This window comes from Protomyctophum parallelum (assembly GCF_964188405.1).
Source record: "Protomyctophum parallelum genome assembly, chromosome: 2".
NCBI lineage: Eukaryota > Metazoa > Chordata > Actinopteri > Myctophiformes > Myctophidae > Protomyctophum > Protomyctophum parallelum.
In genome coordinates, this window is record NC_139699.1 from 60,255,814 (window position 1) to 60,274,183 (window position 18,370).

General features: G+C 45.3%; 1 protein-coding gene across 3 annotated transcripts in view; it reads right to left on the reverse strand.

The window, feature by feature from the left end:
- The window catches only part of plekhg4 (pleckstrin homology domain containing, family G (with RhoGef domain) member 4), a 64,677-nt gene extending 46,517 nt beyond the window's left edge, over positions 1 to 18,160 (reverse strand). For all 3 annotated transcript variants that reach the window (XM_083759982.1, XM_083759983.1, XM_083759981.1), the window contains exon 1: positions 17,967 to 18,160. In XM_083759982.1, coding sequence (XP_083616108.1) covers positions 17,967 to 17,969 — 3 coding nt within the window. In that variant the 5' untranslated portion in view covers positions 17,970 to 18,160. The remainder of the gene's footprint in view (positions 1 to 17,966) is intronic.
- Positions 18,161 to 18,370: the final 210 nt, after the last annotated feature.

Consider the following 18,370-nt stretch of genomic DNA (forward strand, 5'->3'; position numbering starts at 1 on the left):
AAAACTTTTAAAAATTAAAAAGAAATTAAAATTAAAAAAAATAAAAAATAAAAATTAAACTACATAAAACAAAATACTTACTAAATGTTTGGGTAATAATAATATGTGTTGTGCTAAATAAAATGTTTTTAATGTTTTTTTTCCTTCGTTTGCGAATGAAAGTTTTTTTTTTCTCATTGCAAAACGCCTTCTCTCTCAAAATGTCTTTGGTCTCGATTTTTTTTCTCTCTCTCAAAACCTATGTCTTTGGTCTCGATTTTTTTTTTCTCTCTCTTGGATTATTTGTGTGAGGGGTGAAAGTTCAGAAGGCGGGTCCTACGCTGAAAAGATGTAAGACACCTCTCCATTGGCCACTGTCTTAAACCCTTGCTTAGGGTGCAAATCTCAACTGTTTTGGACGGGGGTGGGCTCGTTGGAATCGTGTCGCCCCCCTGGGGGCGTCTTTGGGGGGCTCAAGGTTCAGGGACCCCCAGGGACCCCCTGGGACCCCCAAATGGTAACTCTGTCATTTCTCAACCGTTTTTGACAGGGGTGGGCTTGTTGTGATTGTGTCGCCCCCCTGGGGGCGTCTTTGTGGGTCTCAAGGTTCAGGGACCCCCAGGGACCCCCCAGGGACCCCCAAATGGTAACTCTGTCATTTCTCAACCGTTTTGGACGGCGGTGGGCTCGTTGGAATCGTGTCGCCCCCCTGGGGGCGTCTTTAGGGGGCTCAAGGTTCAGGGACCCCAAGGGACCCCCAAATGTTAACTCTGTCATTTCTCAACCGTTTTGGACGGCGGTGGGCTCGTTGTGATTGTGTCGCCCCCCTGGGGGCGTCTTTAGGGGGCTCAAGGTTCAGGGACCCCCCGGGACCCCCAAATGGTAACTGTCATTTCTCAACTGTTTTGGACGGCGGTGGGCTCTTTGGAATCGTGTCGCCCCCCCTGGTGGCGTTCTCAAGGTTTTGGAGGTTCGGGGACCCCCCGGGACCCCCCAGGGACCCCCAAATGGTAACTCTGTCATTTCTCAACCGTTTTGGACGGCTCGTTGTTATTGTGTCGCCCCCCTGGGGGCGTCTTTGGGGGTCTCAAGGTTCAGGGACCCCCCCGGGACCACCCAGGGACCCCCAAATGGTAACTCTGTCATTTCTCAACCGTTTTGGACGGCGGTGGGCTCGTTGGAATCGTGTCGCCCCCCTGGGGGCGTCTTTGGGGGTCTCAAGGTTCAGGGACCCCCCGGGACCACCCAGGGACCCCCAAATGGTAACTCTGTCATTTCTCAACCGTTTTGGACGGCGGTGGGCTCGTTGGAATGGTGTCGCCCCCCTGGGGGCGTCTTTAGGGGGCTCAAGGTTCAGGGACCCCGAGGGACCCCCCGGGACCCCCCAGGGACCCCCAAATGGTAACTGTCATTTCTCAACTGTTTTGGACGGCGGTGGGCTCTTTGGAATCGTGTCGCCCCCCCCTGGTGGCGTTCTCAAGGTTTTGGAGGTTCGGGGACCCCCCGGGACCCCCAAATGGTAACTCTGTCATTTCTCAACCGTTTTGGACGGCTCGTTGTTATTGTGTCGCCCCCCTGGGGGCGTCTTTGGGGGTCTCAAGGTTCAGGGACCCCCAGGGACCCCCAAATGGTAACTCTGTAATTTCTCAAAGTGTGTGAGAGAGAGAGCTATAGTAAGAAGAATATGCAGATGAATATAAATGGTTCTCTCTGTCTCTCCCTCCCATCAATAAAGATCTATCATAAAAATGTCAAGAGTTACCATGTGGAAGTCCCCAGGGGTCCACGAACCTCCAAAACCCTGATAATGCGCCCAGAGAGGCAACACGATTCCAACGAGCCCACCCCCGTCCAAAACGGTTGAGAAATGACAGAATTACCATTTGGTTGTCCCGGGGGGTCCCCGAACCTACAAAACCCTGAGAACGCCCCCAGGGGGGCAACACGATTCCAACAAGCCCACCCCTGTCCAAAATGGTTGAGAAATGACAGAGTTACCATTTGGGGGTCCCTGGGGGGTCCCGGGGGGTCCCCGAACCTCCAAAACCCTGAGAACGCCCCCAGGGGGGCGACACGATTCCAACGAGCCCACCGCCGTCCAAAACGGTTGAGAAATGACAGAGTTACCATTTGGGGGTCCCTGGGTGGTCCCGGGGGGGTCCCTGAACCTTGAGACCCCCAAAGCCGCCCCCAGGGGGGCGACACAATCACAACGAGCCCACCCCCGTCAAAAACGGTTGAGAAATGACAGTTACCATTTGGGGGTCCCTGGGGGGTCCCGGGGGGTCCCTCGGGGTCCTTGAACCTTGAGCCCCCTAAAGACGCCCCCAGGGGGGCGACACGATTCCAACGAGCCCACCCCCGTCAAAAACGGTTGAGAAATGACAGAGTTACCATTTGGGGGTCCCTGGGGGGTCCCTGGGGGTCCCTGAACCTTGTGCCCCCTAAAGACGCCCCCAGGGGGGCGACACGATTCCAACGAGCCCACCCCCGTCCAAAACAGTTGAGAAATGACAGAGTTACCATTTGGGGGTCCCTGGGTGGTCCCGGGGGGTCCCTGGGGGTCCCTGAACCTTGAGACCCACAAAGACGCCCCCAGGGGGGCGACACAATCACAACAAGCCCACCCCCGTCAAAAACGGTTGAGAAATGACAGAGTTACCATTTGGGGGTCCCTGGGGGGTCCCAGGGGGTCCCTGGGGGTCCCTGAACCTTGAGCCCCCCAAAGACGCCCCCAGGGGGGCGACACGATTCCAACGAGCCCACCCCCGTCCAAAACAGTTGAGAAATGACAGAGTTACCATTTGGGGGTCCCTGGGGGGTCCCGGGGGGTCCCTCGGGGTCCCTGAACCTTGAGCCCCCTAAAGACGCCCCCAGGGGGGCGACACGATTCCAACGAGCCCACCCCCGTCCAAAACAGTTGAGAAATGACAGTTACCATTTGGGGGTCCCTAGGGGGTCCCTGGGGGGTCCCTGGGGGGTCCCTGAACCTTGAGACCCACAAAGACGCCCCCAGGGGGGCGACACAATCACAACAAGCCCACCCCCGTCAAAAACGGTTGAGAAATGACAGAGTTACCATTTGGGGGTCCCTGGGGGGTCCCAGGGGGTCCCTGGGGGTCCCTGAACCTTGAGCCCCCCAAAGACACCCCCAGGGGGGCGACACGATTCCAACGAGCCCACCCCCGTCCAAAACAGTTGAGATTTGCACCCTAAGCAAGGGTTTAAGACAGTGGCCAATGGAGAGGTGTCTTACATCTTTTCAGCGTAGGACCCGCCTTCTGAACTTTCACCCCTCACACAAATAATCCAAGAGAGAGAAAAAAAAATCGAGACCAAAGACATAGGTTTTGAGAGAGAAAAAAAAAATCGAGACCAAAGACATAGGTTTTGAGAGAGAAGGCGTTTTGCAATGAGAAAAAAAAAACTTTCATTCGCAAACGAAGGAAAAAAAACATTAAAAACATTTTATTTAGCACAACACATATTATTATTACCCAAACATTTAGTAAGTATTTTGTTTTATGTAGTTTAATTTTTAATTTTTAATTTTTTTTAAATTTTTTAATTTTTTTTTAAATTTTTTTAATTTAATTTTTTTTTAATTTTTAAAAGTTTTGTTCTCAATTATTTTTTCTTTTCTTTCAAATCTTATTTTTTTTTGCTTGCAAATATATTTTTTGATTGCGTTTTTAATTTGTTTGAATTAAAAATAGTTTTTTGTTCTGTTTAGATTTTTTCTCTCTCAAATGTTTTTCTTTTGTTTGGTTAATTTTTCTTTTGTTTGGTTAATAAAGAGACAAATGTAACTCCATAAGGAGGCAGATTCTATCAATCATTTAATTTTTTTATTTTTGCACAAACTGATACATGACTCACATAATACATAGACAGACTAAGGGCCGATTCATACTCCTATTTTACCGCTGTTTCGGCACTGTAGTGCCGAAATGATTTCGGCTCGTCAGAAATTTTCAGTAGCACCGACTTTAGGACGGTACCCCCCCACCCCCCCGAACCTCAAATGACGTCACATTGTAGGCTCTACAGAGCCGAACCGACTTTTATTCGGCTCTAAAATAGGAGTATGAATCGCCCCTAACACCGACATACCTACATACATTATACATACATACATACGTCCATACTTCATCTTCTTCTTACTACTTATATATTCACGTAGTCTTCAAAATCATAAAACCTTTGTACTTAACAGGAATGGTTCCTTAATTTGCCAAACCTCTTGATAATATTTCCGCGTATTCTCCTCCCATGTATTCCACAACTGGGCCCCAAACTAAGAAAAATCCATCCATGTCTCCATGGAGAACACGTGTGAGCCGTTCTAGTGGCAGCAGTGTAGAACATTATGGAGCCCAACTTGATACAGATGGAACAACATCCTCAATCAAACATTGTAGTATTGACAACCTATAGCACAGTACCATAGAATACTCAGGATTCTCTGAAATCTATTTAATTCAGGTGTCGTTGGGTGTAAGCCCAAGATACATTGTAGGGGATCTAGTTCGATCCTTAGCCCCGTTAAAATAGAGATTTCGTTCTTCACTTCCACACAAAATGTTTGGATTTCTGGACAGAGCCACATTAGGTGCACATACTGTATGTGCCCACGTTTTCCTTACATTTTAGACATGTACCAGAGCAGTCTTTATCATATTTGCTCCTTTGATATGGTGTAGGAGGCAGATTCTATCACGCACCATAGAACTAGAGACGTGTGTGGACCCACTGAAGACACACTGAGCAGTTAAACAGAGTAGGTTTCAAAGGAGACAATATGAAGACGAGAGAGAGATTACCAATGAGAAGAAGAAACCAAACTGCTAAACCAGGTTTAGGGTTTAGTGGTTTTGGGTTGAGGGATTAGGGGTTACGCTTGGATGTGAGCTCTGCTGTAATCTCCTACACTCCTGACACATCTTTTCAAAACACTTCATACAAAGCTGTTCTCAATACGACAACACAACGCCCAATATCAAGTTTATCAACCCGGTTACTTACTTCCGCACGCGCACGCACACACACACACACGCACACACACACACACACACACACACACACAATGCCACAGTGCAAACACAATTTGATAAGTGATAAGTCACTTATGATAAGTCACCATGATAAGTCAAACATTGTTTATTTTATTTTAAACAGTACAGTAAAAAATAAAACTATGCTAAAGGGATGACATAAAAAACCCTGTAGGGGTTTTGTGTCCATTGTGGTTCCTTGTACTCAATTAATCATTGTTATCACAATACATTGCATATAAACAACAAACACCCAACCTTTTGTTTTCTTCCTTTGTCCCAGATTATGTTGAACGTTCCTCTAACACCAACTCGTAAGAGCATAATATTCTTCCTTTGGAACAGACGTGACAAAAAATACAAAGTGCCCAGTGTGTGTGCCTCGTGTCATATGATAAACCAACACAACAGGAGCTTTGGTTAGATATATGTAAAACATAGTCAGGATTAGCTATTTCTTTTAGATCTGCTATTTTTGAAAATGTGGCGCCAATCTTTGAGTATACAGTATATTCTTTCAGAGTGAACGCTTTTAACTCAAATAGTTGCTTCTCGGAGGTCCCTGGAACTACATATTTTCAGATGGGGGTCCGCAGCCAAATACAGATAATTCGGAGGCTTCTTGACATGAAATAGTTTGAGCACCACTGACACAGAAACATGGTTTTTTTCAGAAAAGTGTCAGGATTTAGAAGACATTTTGTAGCGTCTAGTCAGTGTCAGGTCTAAATGGGTTCAAATCACACCATCCACCAAAACCTGTTTGATAAATACCACTCCTCTTTGTGCTGCTCCGTATACCCAACAGGACATTGACCTGTTGCACTAGACCCGAGGTTAGTTGACCTGTTAGCCGGTCGCACTAGACCTGAGGTTAGTTGACCTGTTAGCCGGTCGCACTAGACCTGAGGTTAGTTGACCTGTTAGCCGGTCGCACTAGACCTGAGGTTAGTTGACCTGTTGGCCGGTCGCACTAGACCTGAGGATAGTTCACGTGTCACTCAAGTATGGTTCATCTTCCAGGGAGCATATAATGTGCTCGGAAAGTTTCACAGCAATCTGTCGATTACATTTGGAGATATGTGTGCCTAATACGACCCACTGAAGTTGAAGGTGGCATTAGAAGAAAGGCCATGGCCGTGACCAAAATCACACCCCAAAAAGCGATTGTCCAATGCCAATCCAGATAGTTTAGCAACGGTTGCTAATGCAGGTCAAGCTTTCGTCGCTGCTAACGTGCCTATTGGACAAGGATGGGTTGGGGGGGAGGGACTTAGTGAAGGGCACATTTCCTGCAAGTATCTTGAGATAATGTGGTGTGGTACCAGCTTTGGTGGACAAACAGACAGACTGTGAGACAGACAGAAAAAGCCAGAAAAACAGAAAGAAAGACAGTAAAAGCTATCCCTAAGTGAGCTAGCAGGGCTGGAAAAAAACAATCACCCAAAGGCTAACCATGCATGCTCCCTATGCTCCATGTGTCCTGCCCCACGGTTGGACACTAGGACCCTGCATGCTGCAGAACGGGTAGGCAGTGGATGCTCCGTTATGTAGAGGCACTTACTTTATCAACCGTCCTTGCGTGTGTAAAAACGCCTATTCTTCTACTCCGTTGTATTCTACATAATAGAGAATATCAAGTGTCTGTATGGATTGCCAGCACGAAGCCACATTAAAGGACATCAAAACCAAATATTAACAAAGGATGTGAATGATGTAACAAATTACAGCAGGTGAGGTAACTATGTAGATCTATGTAGACCCATAGTTTCTGTGCGACTGAGGGGTGGTGATAGTGTTGGTAAGGTGTGTTAGAGGGGTGATAGTGTTGGTAAGGTGCGTTACAGGGGTGATAGTGTTGGTAAGGTGCGTTACAGGGGTGATAGTGTTGGTAAGGTGCGTTACAGGGGTGATAGTGTTGGTAAGGTGCGTTACAGGGGTGATAGTGTTGGTAAGGTGTGTTAGAGGGGTGATAGTGTTGGTAAGGTGTGTTAGAGGGGTGATAGTGTTGGTAAGGTGTGTTAGAGGGGTGATAGTGTTGGTAAGGTGCGTTACAGGGGTGATAGTGTTGGTAAGGTGTGTTAGAGGGGTGATAGTGTTGGTAAGGTGCGTTACAGGGGTGATAGTGTTGGTAAGGTGTGTTAGAGGGGTGATAGTGTTGGTAAGGTGCGTTACAGGGGTGATAGTGTTGGTAAGGTGTGTTACAGGGGTGATAGTGTTGGTAAGGTGTGTTACAGGGGTGATAGTGTTGGTAAGGTGTGTTACAGGGGTGATAGTGTTGGTAAGGTGTGTTAGAGGGGTGATAGTGTTGGTAAGGTGTGTTACAGGGGTGATAGTGTTGGTAAGGTGTGTTAGAGGGGTGATAGTGTTGGTAAGGTGTGTTAGAGGGGTGATAGTGTTGGTAAGGTGTGTTAGAGGGGTGATAGTGTTGGTAAGGTGTGTTACAGGGGTGATAGTGTTGGTAAGGTGTGTTACAGGGGTGATAGTGTTGGTAAGGTGCGTTACAGGGTGTCTGACAGCGAGTCGGTAGGTAGCCTACGGTGTTTCACTACACGCGTGTTAGCCGATCCACTAACTTGAATGGAATGTGAGCAGTATGAGCTCTGCTCACACACCCTGTCTGACACATCATAAAACAGGACAGGGAGTCCTACAACACACAGATGGTACACACACAACACACAACGCTATCGCATAAACATTCAAACACACAGTGCTACAGGAATAGATCCAGATACATCATTCATCACACACACACACACACACACCACAACAACACAGCATGTAGAAGACTGTGGCTCCCAGTGACCAACAGAAGAACTGAGGCGCTACCGACCAGTATTTATAGGCATGAATCAGTGTTGGTTAAATAAATAAATGGATGAATGCAGGTTAAATACAAATAGGTCAGAGCAGCCAGATGGTTAAAACATTACTTTGTACTAAGCCTGGGTGTGTGTGTGACTGACTGACTGACTGACTGACTGACTGACTGACTGGCTGGCTGGCTGGCTGACTGACTGGCTGGCTGACTCCAATTTGGTGGCAGGGGGATTTTCCCACTGGGGGATGGGGGGGTCCTCTTTCCTGAGCAGGGGTCATGTTTCACAGGCAGACTGGAGAAAAGGGAGGAGGGGAGGACGAGGGGAGGACTCACCGGGCCTGTTGTATTGCTGTGTCACTAAACTACCTGCACACAGGACTCTGTCCCGTCACCGCACATTCCTAATAGAAAAGGAGATTGTTTTTTTTCCCAGTTGCTTGAAAAGCGCCTGGACTACATTTGCTACTGGACACATTTTCCATGATTGTCTGCCTCGTCTGAGTCTCTAGGCTGCCCGTAGCGTAATAAAAGGATAGAGGCCGAACCGGAGCGACGTCATAAATCCACGGCTCCGCCTGCAGTCCCACCTCTGACCAGTAGGGCAGAGCGCTTCAACATTGGAGGGCCTCCTTGGGGGCTTGAGGCTGCCTCTAAGCCAATGGGAGACTTACCCAGAAAACCCATAGTCTGAACGCTGCAACGTGAAACTGTGAGCTGAGGCAGTGGCTGTGGCACACACACACACCCGTATATCTCCATATATGGAGCTGACCTGTTCCGACATCCCATATGTTGATGACACAGGGTTTGATGACCTCATCAAACCCTGTACACTCGAGAAACTGTCCCCGCTGCCACCCTTAGATCTCCATATATGGAGTTGACCTGTTCTGACCTCATCAAACCCTGTACACTCGAGAAACTGTCCCCACTGCCACCCTTAGATCTCTACACATGGAGTTGACCCGTTCTGACATTCCTTATGTTGATCAACCCTGTACACTCAAGACATGCTCCATATATGGCCAGTACACAATTAATTCCATATGTTGATCTGACCCCCCATGCCAGCGCTCACCTAGCAGTCTGCCGTCACCCAGGCGGATGCGAGGCGTCTTGCTGGTTATATTATGCTGTATCATTACTTGCGCAAGCAGAGCGCGCAAGTACTAGTTTCGCCCGGGACTCGCATGCACCGTCCCAGCCGTCCCGCCAATTTTGATGCGTATGCACCGTCCCAGCAAACTGTGCCTGATACGGCAGTGGTGCCAGATTACATACATGTATACACAGGAGCATTACCTTTAATCCTCCCAACACTAAAACATATCGTCATTACGTCACCAACGAAAACCAATTCCACTCTGGCATTGGGTCCTTTAATCCACATCACCGTATCAGGCACAATTTGCTGGGACGGTGTGTACGGCGCAAAGTAACCACAGTATACCGCTAATCAACTTACAAATTACATATACATAGTATATGTATAACTAGCTCTCAATGATGATGTAATAAAGATGTGGATTAAAGGACCCAATGCCAGAGTGGTTTTGAGAGAGTTTGGTTTTCGATGGTGACGTAATGACGATATGTTTTAGTGTTGGGAGGATTAAAGGTAATGCTCCTATGTATACATGTATGTAATCTGGCACCACTGCCGTATCAGGCACAAGTAGTCATTACTGAGATTTGACAGTTTGTAGCGGTCGAAAGTACTTGCGCGCTCTGCTTGCGCACTAGTAGGCCATTTATGGCCTACTAGTGTGCAACAAGCAAGTATGCACTTGACAGAGTGCCGTTCTAGTTCCAATTATGTTTACCTAATTGAAAAGTGTACCGTCAGGTTTTGCACACAAGCAGTTTCAATAAAATTACTATAGAGGGTAACTAGTATGCGCCCTGCATCATCATACCCGGAAGAGGACAATGAAATGAGTCTGAATTATTTAGATTGAAAAGTACAGTTATAATGGCATCTAAATGTTTATCTGTGTGTTGCGAGGATGAGGGGGTACTGCTTCTCTTTCATCCACAGAGATGTCGTTCACACAAGTCAGCCATTGCAGAATCAACACGTTGCATCATCTATTCTACATGATGATCCGAACCCTCTCACACACACACAGTCCATGTTGATAGTATTTTGTGAAATTACTATGCTGGCGTAATGCTAATGCTGATGCTGTTACGCATCACACCTCTGATTCAGCAAAACCAGCATCAGCATGCTACCTGTATGTAAAAGCAGTACGCTCATATGGTTTGTTTCTATATATAAGAAAGCAATACATTAATGATGCCTCTTCTTTCACGCCATTCTTGTGGAACCCTTTTTTGGTATTTTAAGCATTTAATGCTATACTTTAGCTATTGAAAAATAGCAGATCTACAAGCTCATATAGCACGGCACCGAGTCATATACTGTAAGCACCGAGTGCAGCGTTACGAGCTTGTAGATCTGCTATTTTAGAAAAATCGCGAAAATGTGGCGCATATCTTCAATATACATTCGTATATATATATATATATACACACACACCGGTATAACGTTTTCAACTCAAATCTTTGCTTCTGGGGGGTGCCTGGAACAACATATTTTCAGATGGGTGTCCGCAGCCAAATACAGATCATCCTGGGGGTCCTTGACATGAAAAAGGTTGAGCACCACTCGCATAGAAACAGAGTTTTTCCAGAAAACTGTTAATAGCTATTAAGCCGTTAACTGTTAAGAAGGTAGATTGGCTGCTATGTGCAGAACCTGAGGCCCACACGGTCCAGGTGCATTCAGGAGGACATCTGAACAAATTATTAACTATTGTTAGCACAGCCTGGTGCCACACTAACATTTCAATGCCCATACTTACACAGCATACAACACATAAACCTCTTGAATCTGTTGATATGCCCCATCGCCCCCTCACCCCCCAAAAAAATATTTGACCATCAAGAATGAAACATTGTATGGAAAACACTGCATTGCATACACGTGCATCAAATTGCATTTCTTTCACATGTGTCGCAGTGCATTTCACAATATTAAGCTAAAATATAGCATTGATTTGTCATAATCACGTAGGCACTCTAGATAGAAAGACTGGCAAGTGGCAACATGAAAATGTAATGTAATGAGTCCACAGCCTCAGTCTAGGAATGGGCGGCATGCTCTCTTCCTGAACTCTGAACCCTGACCCCCAACCTTTTCCCTCTCCACCTCTCCAACTGGCTCTGCTCATGACAAGTATATCTTCAACTCCATAGGCTTGTAGTGAACATTGCGCTTTGCGAATTATGAGCATGCTATTCAGCCCAAGTAACAATCATATGCTGCTAAACCATCCTGTATAGCAGACAGTTTACATATCCATATCCAATGTCCATAGAAAACCAGTAAAACCCAACCAGGCAGTAAATAGTCAAATAAAGAACCGTCAACTGAAGAGAAATGTTTTAGCTAAGTAAGTGAAAAATCTAATTTAAATTCAACTGGAACGCAGTGCAGTGTTGCCGCCAAGACAGAGCCATGTGATTTCAATGTATTATAATTTTTTTGTTACAAGTCTAGATGCGGCGTTTGAAATTAGCCGACAGTTGACTTGCCTTACAGCGTCAGACATCTGCCGAGCTAGAGACCATGACTAATATTCTAACCACAATGTTCTAGTAACGTATAATCATACTAGTAACTGACAAGGTACAAGCCATTTTAGAACAATAGTGTCAAGATAAAAATAGATGTGACAAATGACCGGACACTGCTCTTTGTGCATGCGAGTGAGTCCTTTCTCCACAGCAGCTGTTGTGATCAGTAAATGCCTCCTTCATGACTCTTGTGGGGTTCTGAGGACCGAGACATTTAGGGTTAACTAGGCCACATATGCAGACAACACCAAAAAGGTCATAAGTGAAAGGTCAGCCCGCCAGCGAGCTGTCCATCATGTCTGTGATGGCGCGTGGTAGAGAATTTTCATCACTATGCACTGTAATGTCTTCATTGTAATCAGTCCTGTTGGTTGGTTTCTGTTGGCCGTGCACAGTACCTCTTGGTTCTCATACACCATTACACCACTGATACAGATTTCATGTTGCCCCGTTGTTGTGGTGGATTTGAACCGACAACTTTCCATGGACCATATGCAGACCGCGGCCATCTTGCCATATCATTTAACCCATTCTGACCTGAGATCAGATTCTAAAAATGTCAGTCGTTCTTCGATTTTTCAAAAAATAGCAGACCTACAAGCTCGTATCGCGCCACTCGGTGGCGCGATATGAGCTTGTAGATCTGCTATTTTTCAATAGCTAAAGCATAAAATGATGCCAACACCAAAATGGGTGCCCGTTCAGAATGGGTTAATGGCATGGTGCAACTTCCCATTGACAGCCCATTCATCCACGCAGAAAAGTCCTATCTGATTGTATTAAACAACGTCAAACTCACCATCATTGCAGCTGTACGAAGAGCTTGAATTATTCTCTTTCTTTCTATCCTCAAAGTGTTTGTTTCATAAAAAAACCCCTGTAGACATGTTATGAGTTACTTTCTGTATGTGCAAGGTGATTATTTTCCTAAGTGCTGGAGTTTGGAAGTGCTCGTTAGATATCACTCTCAACCGTCCTGTGTACCACCTGTTTTGAATTAGCACATAATGCAGGAGGCAAGCAGGGCATTGCTTTACTGAAAACGAGTGCTTCCATACTCTGGTGGCAAGATGGCTACGGTCTGCAAATGGTCAATAGAGGCTTCCCTGTACTGGCCCCTCTGGACCAAAGACATGTCGAGGTGTACCACTAGACAGCAAGTAATTCATCGTTTGTTTGTTTTTTGTCATTTCACAAGACGAAAGCAATAACCTAAAACAATATTTTAAAGGACCTATAACATAAAATTCAACTTTTTCAATTTCTATTGTGTTTTTGGGGCTCCCATGTGTGTTTTCTATCCCCACAAATAACCAATGAACAATCAGGCCTTCATGTCATATGGGTGTTTTAATGTATAATTGTATAATTCCTCCATTTCTTCAGTCTTCAGTTGCAAATTTGCATTTCCACTTTGTTTACAATGTCCACCATTGTTGATTTTCCAAGCTGGCATGGAATGGAAACAAGCATGGTTTTATCTAGCATGAGTATTATAATGACTCAAATATTAAATAATCTGCATATCAGCACCCTCTCCACCTCAGGACAGTGTGGTACTGGCAGCTAAAACTGCTTTCAAAGTCCAGAAAGAATTGACAAGGCCTGGTTATATCAGAGTGGTGATTGAGGCTCAAACCATTAGAAATAACTTTGAGGGACATAGACAATACGATTATTAAATATTAAAAGCAGTTTTAAAATGCATGTCATTTGCGCTTTAACTAATGACACGTCATTATAGGCAGAAATGTAAAAGTAAATGAATAAACAAACAAGCTCACAAAGAGACACATTTTGTATGCAGTATATATGCTATTTAGCTGTGGCTTTGGTGTGCCTTTGGACACAAAAAAAAACGTTTGAAAACCACTACCCTAGACCTCTGGTGGTTCTCAGTTCTGGATTCTGGGGACGACGACTGGACACATTTTACTTGCTGGTCAGGCACATTCACTTCATGTCCTTCCTTTGTCTCCATTGGTGCATGGCTGGCCATGCTAGTGCACTTAGCAGACGGGACAGGCTGATCATAAAATACTACAATCACCCCTAATCGCCCTCTGGAGCGGTTGTTGCACTGATCACTGATACCTTACTGTATATACCGGCACACTCTTTCTAAAGAACCCTAGATAAGAGTGTCTGAATCACTTCCCGTGCATTGTAAATACACACCAATAAACAACACCCCAGCTCTATTTGCCAGGGCTGCGTGCGCCGTGTGCGTGTGCGTGTGTGTGTGTGTGTGTGTGTGTGTGTGTGTGTATGTGTGTGTGTGTGCCTCGACACAGTACGTAGAAGTTGGTGGGGGTTTCTCAACCTAGCACGTAACTGCCAGCGTTAACCCATTCTGACCTGAGATCAGATTTAAAAAAATGTCAGTCGTTCTTCGATTTTTCAAAAATAGCAGACCTACAAGCTCGTATCGCGCCACTCGGTGGCGCGATATGAGCTTGTAGATCTGCTATTTTTCAATAGCTAAAGCATAACATGATGCCGACACCAAAATGGGTGCCCGTTCAGAATGGGTTAATATTATGGATGATGCGAGCAAGGGAGTGAAGGGAGAAACTCTCTCTCTCCACCGTGCACACCGTTATTGGCTTTGCCATTGGCTTCGCCCCAAAAACCATCAATTTCACACACCAACGGTGCTGTAAGTCAAAGAGAGAGAGTTTCTATGCCACGGCAGTGTGTGAACTGTGAACACCGCCAGCATGCTTGCCAAGTGCTGCGGCACTCTACACAGCGAACTGTGATGCGAAAGATAAACTATACTGTATGTATCATTAAACAGTTCAAAACACATGATTAAACTCGGCTATCGTTAATACTTTCTACAGTGAAACATGCTCGTATTGTATGGGGTCAACAGGCTAAACCAGATGGACATTTCAATGAAAAAAAATATATATACGATATGCACATCCCCCCCAGAAATGTGAATGTCCACACACAATATGTTTGTTCCCTGTCCTCTTTATTTTAACCAAACAGATAACGTTTTTGCCTCTCCGTACTTTCTCCGGGCTATAATAATAATGTTGTTAATTATTGAGAAAGCCTGGAGGGGTGAAACATTGTTTGTTTGGTTAAAATAAAGAGAGGACAGGGAGCAAACATATCATGTGCGGGCATTCCATTTTTGGACATTTCAATATTCTAAATGCCATTCCCAAAAGAGAACAACTGAAACATCTTCTATATTAATGAGAGCTAGACTGTTCACTGCTCAAGAGATACTTGGCTATATGACTAGTCCCCTTCAGATATATTAAATGTATTGGTGCAACAACATGTACAGACAAGAAAGAGTGATTGTTTGTGGGTGTGGGTGTGTTATTATACTGTATGTCAAGAACAGTATAAATTATTGGTTGCTGTTAACTTGGAATAAATTGGTCTTAAATTATCCCTTTCAACACTAATGGCGTTCACTGTGTTCGGCATTTAGAATTTGAAACCCTGCTGGACTGTTTCATATGTACAGTGGTTCATGAACCTTTTTAATTTCAAGGACCCCCATTTTGGTATAAATGGTAAATGGTGCATTTATATATCACTTCTATCCAAAGCGATTTACATAGATTGTGCATTACATTTGCATTCATACAGCGATGGCGGAGGAAACCATGCAAGGCACCAACCTGCACATAAGGAGCAATTAGGGTTTCAGCATCTTGCGCAAGGACACTTCGACAGTAACTCTGGGGGGAGCCAGTGCGTGTGTGCGTGCACGTGTGAGAGAGATATGCGCGTTATCGTACACATACTTTCTCCCTGGCTCTTTCTGCGGTGTACCAGGGAGTCAGTGTTCATGTTATAAATCAAGCTGTCTAATCATCACCTCAAGCTGCCTTGAGACACTAAAGTTGAGCAAACACAGGCTTTGTTAGTTAGTTAGTGAGCTACGGCACAGAAGGAATGATTCACTTGCCAATTCAAAGGCGGTGTGTGTCACCTGAATCCACAAATCCCAGAACAGAGAGATTACACATCCAGAGGAGGCGGATAAAAGCACCAGAGCCAAACAACCACGTGGGCACAAGACCCTATGACGGAACGGAAGCATCAAATCAGCCTGTATTTGTATGTAGTGTAAACTGTTTGAGACTCATGCTGCTTGAATGTTGTGTAAATAAACAACCCTGAACCTGCACAACACCCACATGAGCTTACCAACTGCTCTCCAGGTCCACTGACACATTGAATGGAGGATATGAGCACAGATTCTAAAAAATGTCAGTCGTTCTTCGATTTTTCAAAAAATAGCAGACCTACAAGCTCGTATCGCGCCACTCGGTGGCGCGATATGAGCTTGTAGATCTGCTATTTTTCAATAGCTAAAGCACGACATGATGCCAACACCAAAATGGGTGCCCGGTCAGAATGGGATAATAATCTAATTGAATTATATTTCATATTACACGGCAATCTATTGTATTTGTGATTTATACTAATATCCATCTATAAAGTAAAAGAAAAACCTCTGTATATATTTCTGTCCATCTCATCTCATCATGACTGGACGACTTCTTATCCAATCAACTTCACACTTGGCAGGTATATTGCTGAGGAACCAATAAGTGAGAGCGGTGTGAAGTGTGTCGCCGATGGGATTAGTAGTTCAACGCTGCGAGCAGGACATTCTGAGGGCCAAGCAAGCAACCATAGAGGGTATGCGCGTGACGTCAAATCAGGAAGTTATGCAGGAACGCCTACTGAGTGGCAAAAAAACTACTTTCTGGCCTCGACAGCCCATACATCCACACAGAAAAGTCCTATATCTGATTGCATTAAACAACGTTAAACAATGTTGAACTCACTTTGCATGTTGCTTTGCCACTCGATGTGCCATTCAGTTTAAGCATGCGTATACCCTCTATACTGCAAGCACCGATCGTGTCTGGGAACAAGGAGATTCTCTGCCCTCTCCCCCTGGCATCATGTGAAATTGTCATTGAGACACAGGAATGCTGGTGAGACCGAATTCAGTGTGGAAAAAGTTAGCATGAAGTCCTGATGCGTTTGAATGATGCCGACAGGGGCGTTCTTCTACCCTAACAAAAGCAAGACTCTCCTTTTCATCGGATCCCTCCATCCCTCTCCACACACACCATCACCACTTCCCCACCTCACTAGAAAATTACAATTCCTTTCCCGCCACAGGTCTGACCTCCCTCACACACCCTGAGAGAGAAATGCTGAGCTCACGACACGCACACGCACACGCACACACACACACGCACACGCACACAGACACAGAAGTCGAGTGGCAGAAAGTCCCAAGGACACAAAACCAGCCGGAGAATACCCCACAAGGTTCTACTACACACCAAAAGAACACACTAGGGCTGTTAGTTAACAGTTAATCGAGTAGTCGATCGTTAAGAAATTATTCAATTAAACATAACAGTTAACAATTAATCTAATATACTGCGGTTCTATCATTGGGCAGTTTTCTGTGAATGTAATGCTGTCTGCGCACACGCGTGGAAAGAAAAGTGGGCTGGTTATTGGTTAAAAAAGGCCCCCCATCTCGGCAGCCACAGAAATGTCTCTGCTTTTGGATGTGATGTGACAGACAAGACACAGTGCACTTTTCATTTCATTTTATATATACACACACCTCATAAAAATGCCATTGCCTGGCCCCTGTGTCCCAAATGGTCAAACTTGATTAAGGAATATATGATGCCTTTTGTATTCTTTCTGTATATCATCAAAATGTTGGGTTTTTCAGGGAAATTAAGATTTTCTTTTTAAACGCCATTATCAACTAACCGGTTAAACGATCGATAAGGTTATCAATTAATTAATGAATAGATCATTGACATCCATAGAAAACACACACACACACACACACACACACACACACACACACACACACACACACACACACACACACACACACACACACACACACACACACACACACACACACACACGCAGCAGCATGGAGCCAGGTGTTGGCAGTAAGCTAGTTTTGCAGTGAGGTCCTCCTACATGGCCTCCAATGTAAACAAGTCTTAAGTTCTTTTCTGGGTATAACTCAATCCTCTTAGCAGACCTTGAATTGTATTGTACTGTGCTGTGCTTTCCCCCAACTGTGCTTATTCTACACACTGTAAATACAATTTTCAATCAATCATAGTGTCTCACACACACACACACACACACACACAGCGCACACATACACACACACACCCTTCCCTTTTACAGTTTTCAACACAATCTGAGTCTACCATCTCCATTAACACCCCCCCACCTCTACCTCTAACTCTAACTACCCCCCTCTCTCTCCTGCACCCCTCCCCCCACCAGGCTGCTGACTCCCCATAACACTAAAGGAAGCATGTGTGTGTGTGTGTGTGTGTGTGTGTGTGTGTGTGTGTGTGTGTGTGTGTGTGTGTGTGTGTGTGTGTGTGTGTGTGTGTGTGTGTGTGTGTGTCTCTTTTGCTCACCATGCTATATGGAGTGTGTCCCCAGTGGTGCTGATATATTCCAAAGTAATATCATTTCCTTATTTGTCTGCTGTTCTTTCCTTCTTTGTCCTTGTTTCCATCTTTCTCTCTCTCTCCTTCTGTCTCTCTTTCCCTCTCTCTCTCTCTCTCTCCTTCTGTCTTTCTTTCCCTTAATGTCTCTCTCTCTCTCCTTCCTTCTCTCTCTCTCTCAGCACCCTAACAGGCTTCCAACTCACTGCTGTTGCACTCACTCACAAAGCTCCGCCCCCCCCGGCACTCATCACTCTACCCCTCAGGTTAGGCCACACCCCCTTACACACATCTGTCATTCAATGTAAAAGACTAACACTAGGCCAAGGAAGTTACTGTACACACTACACACAGTGTCATTGACGGCACGACAT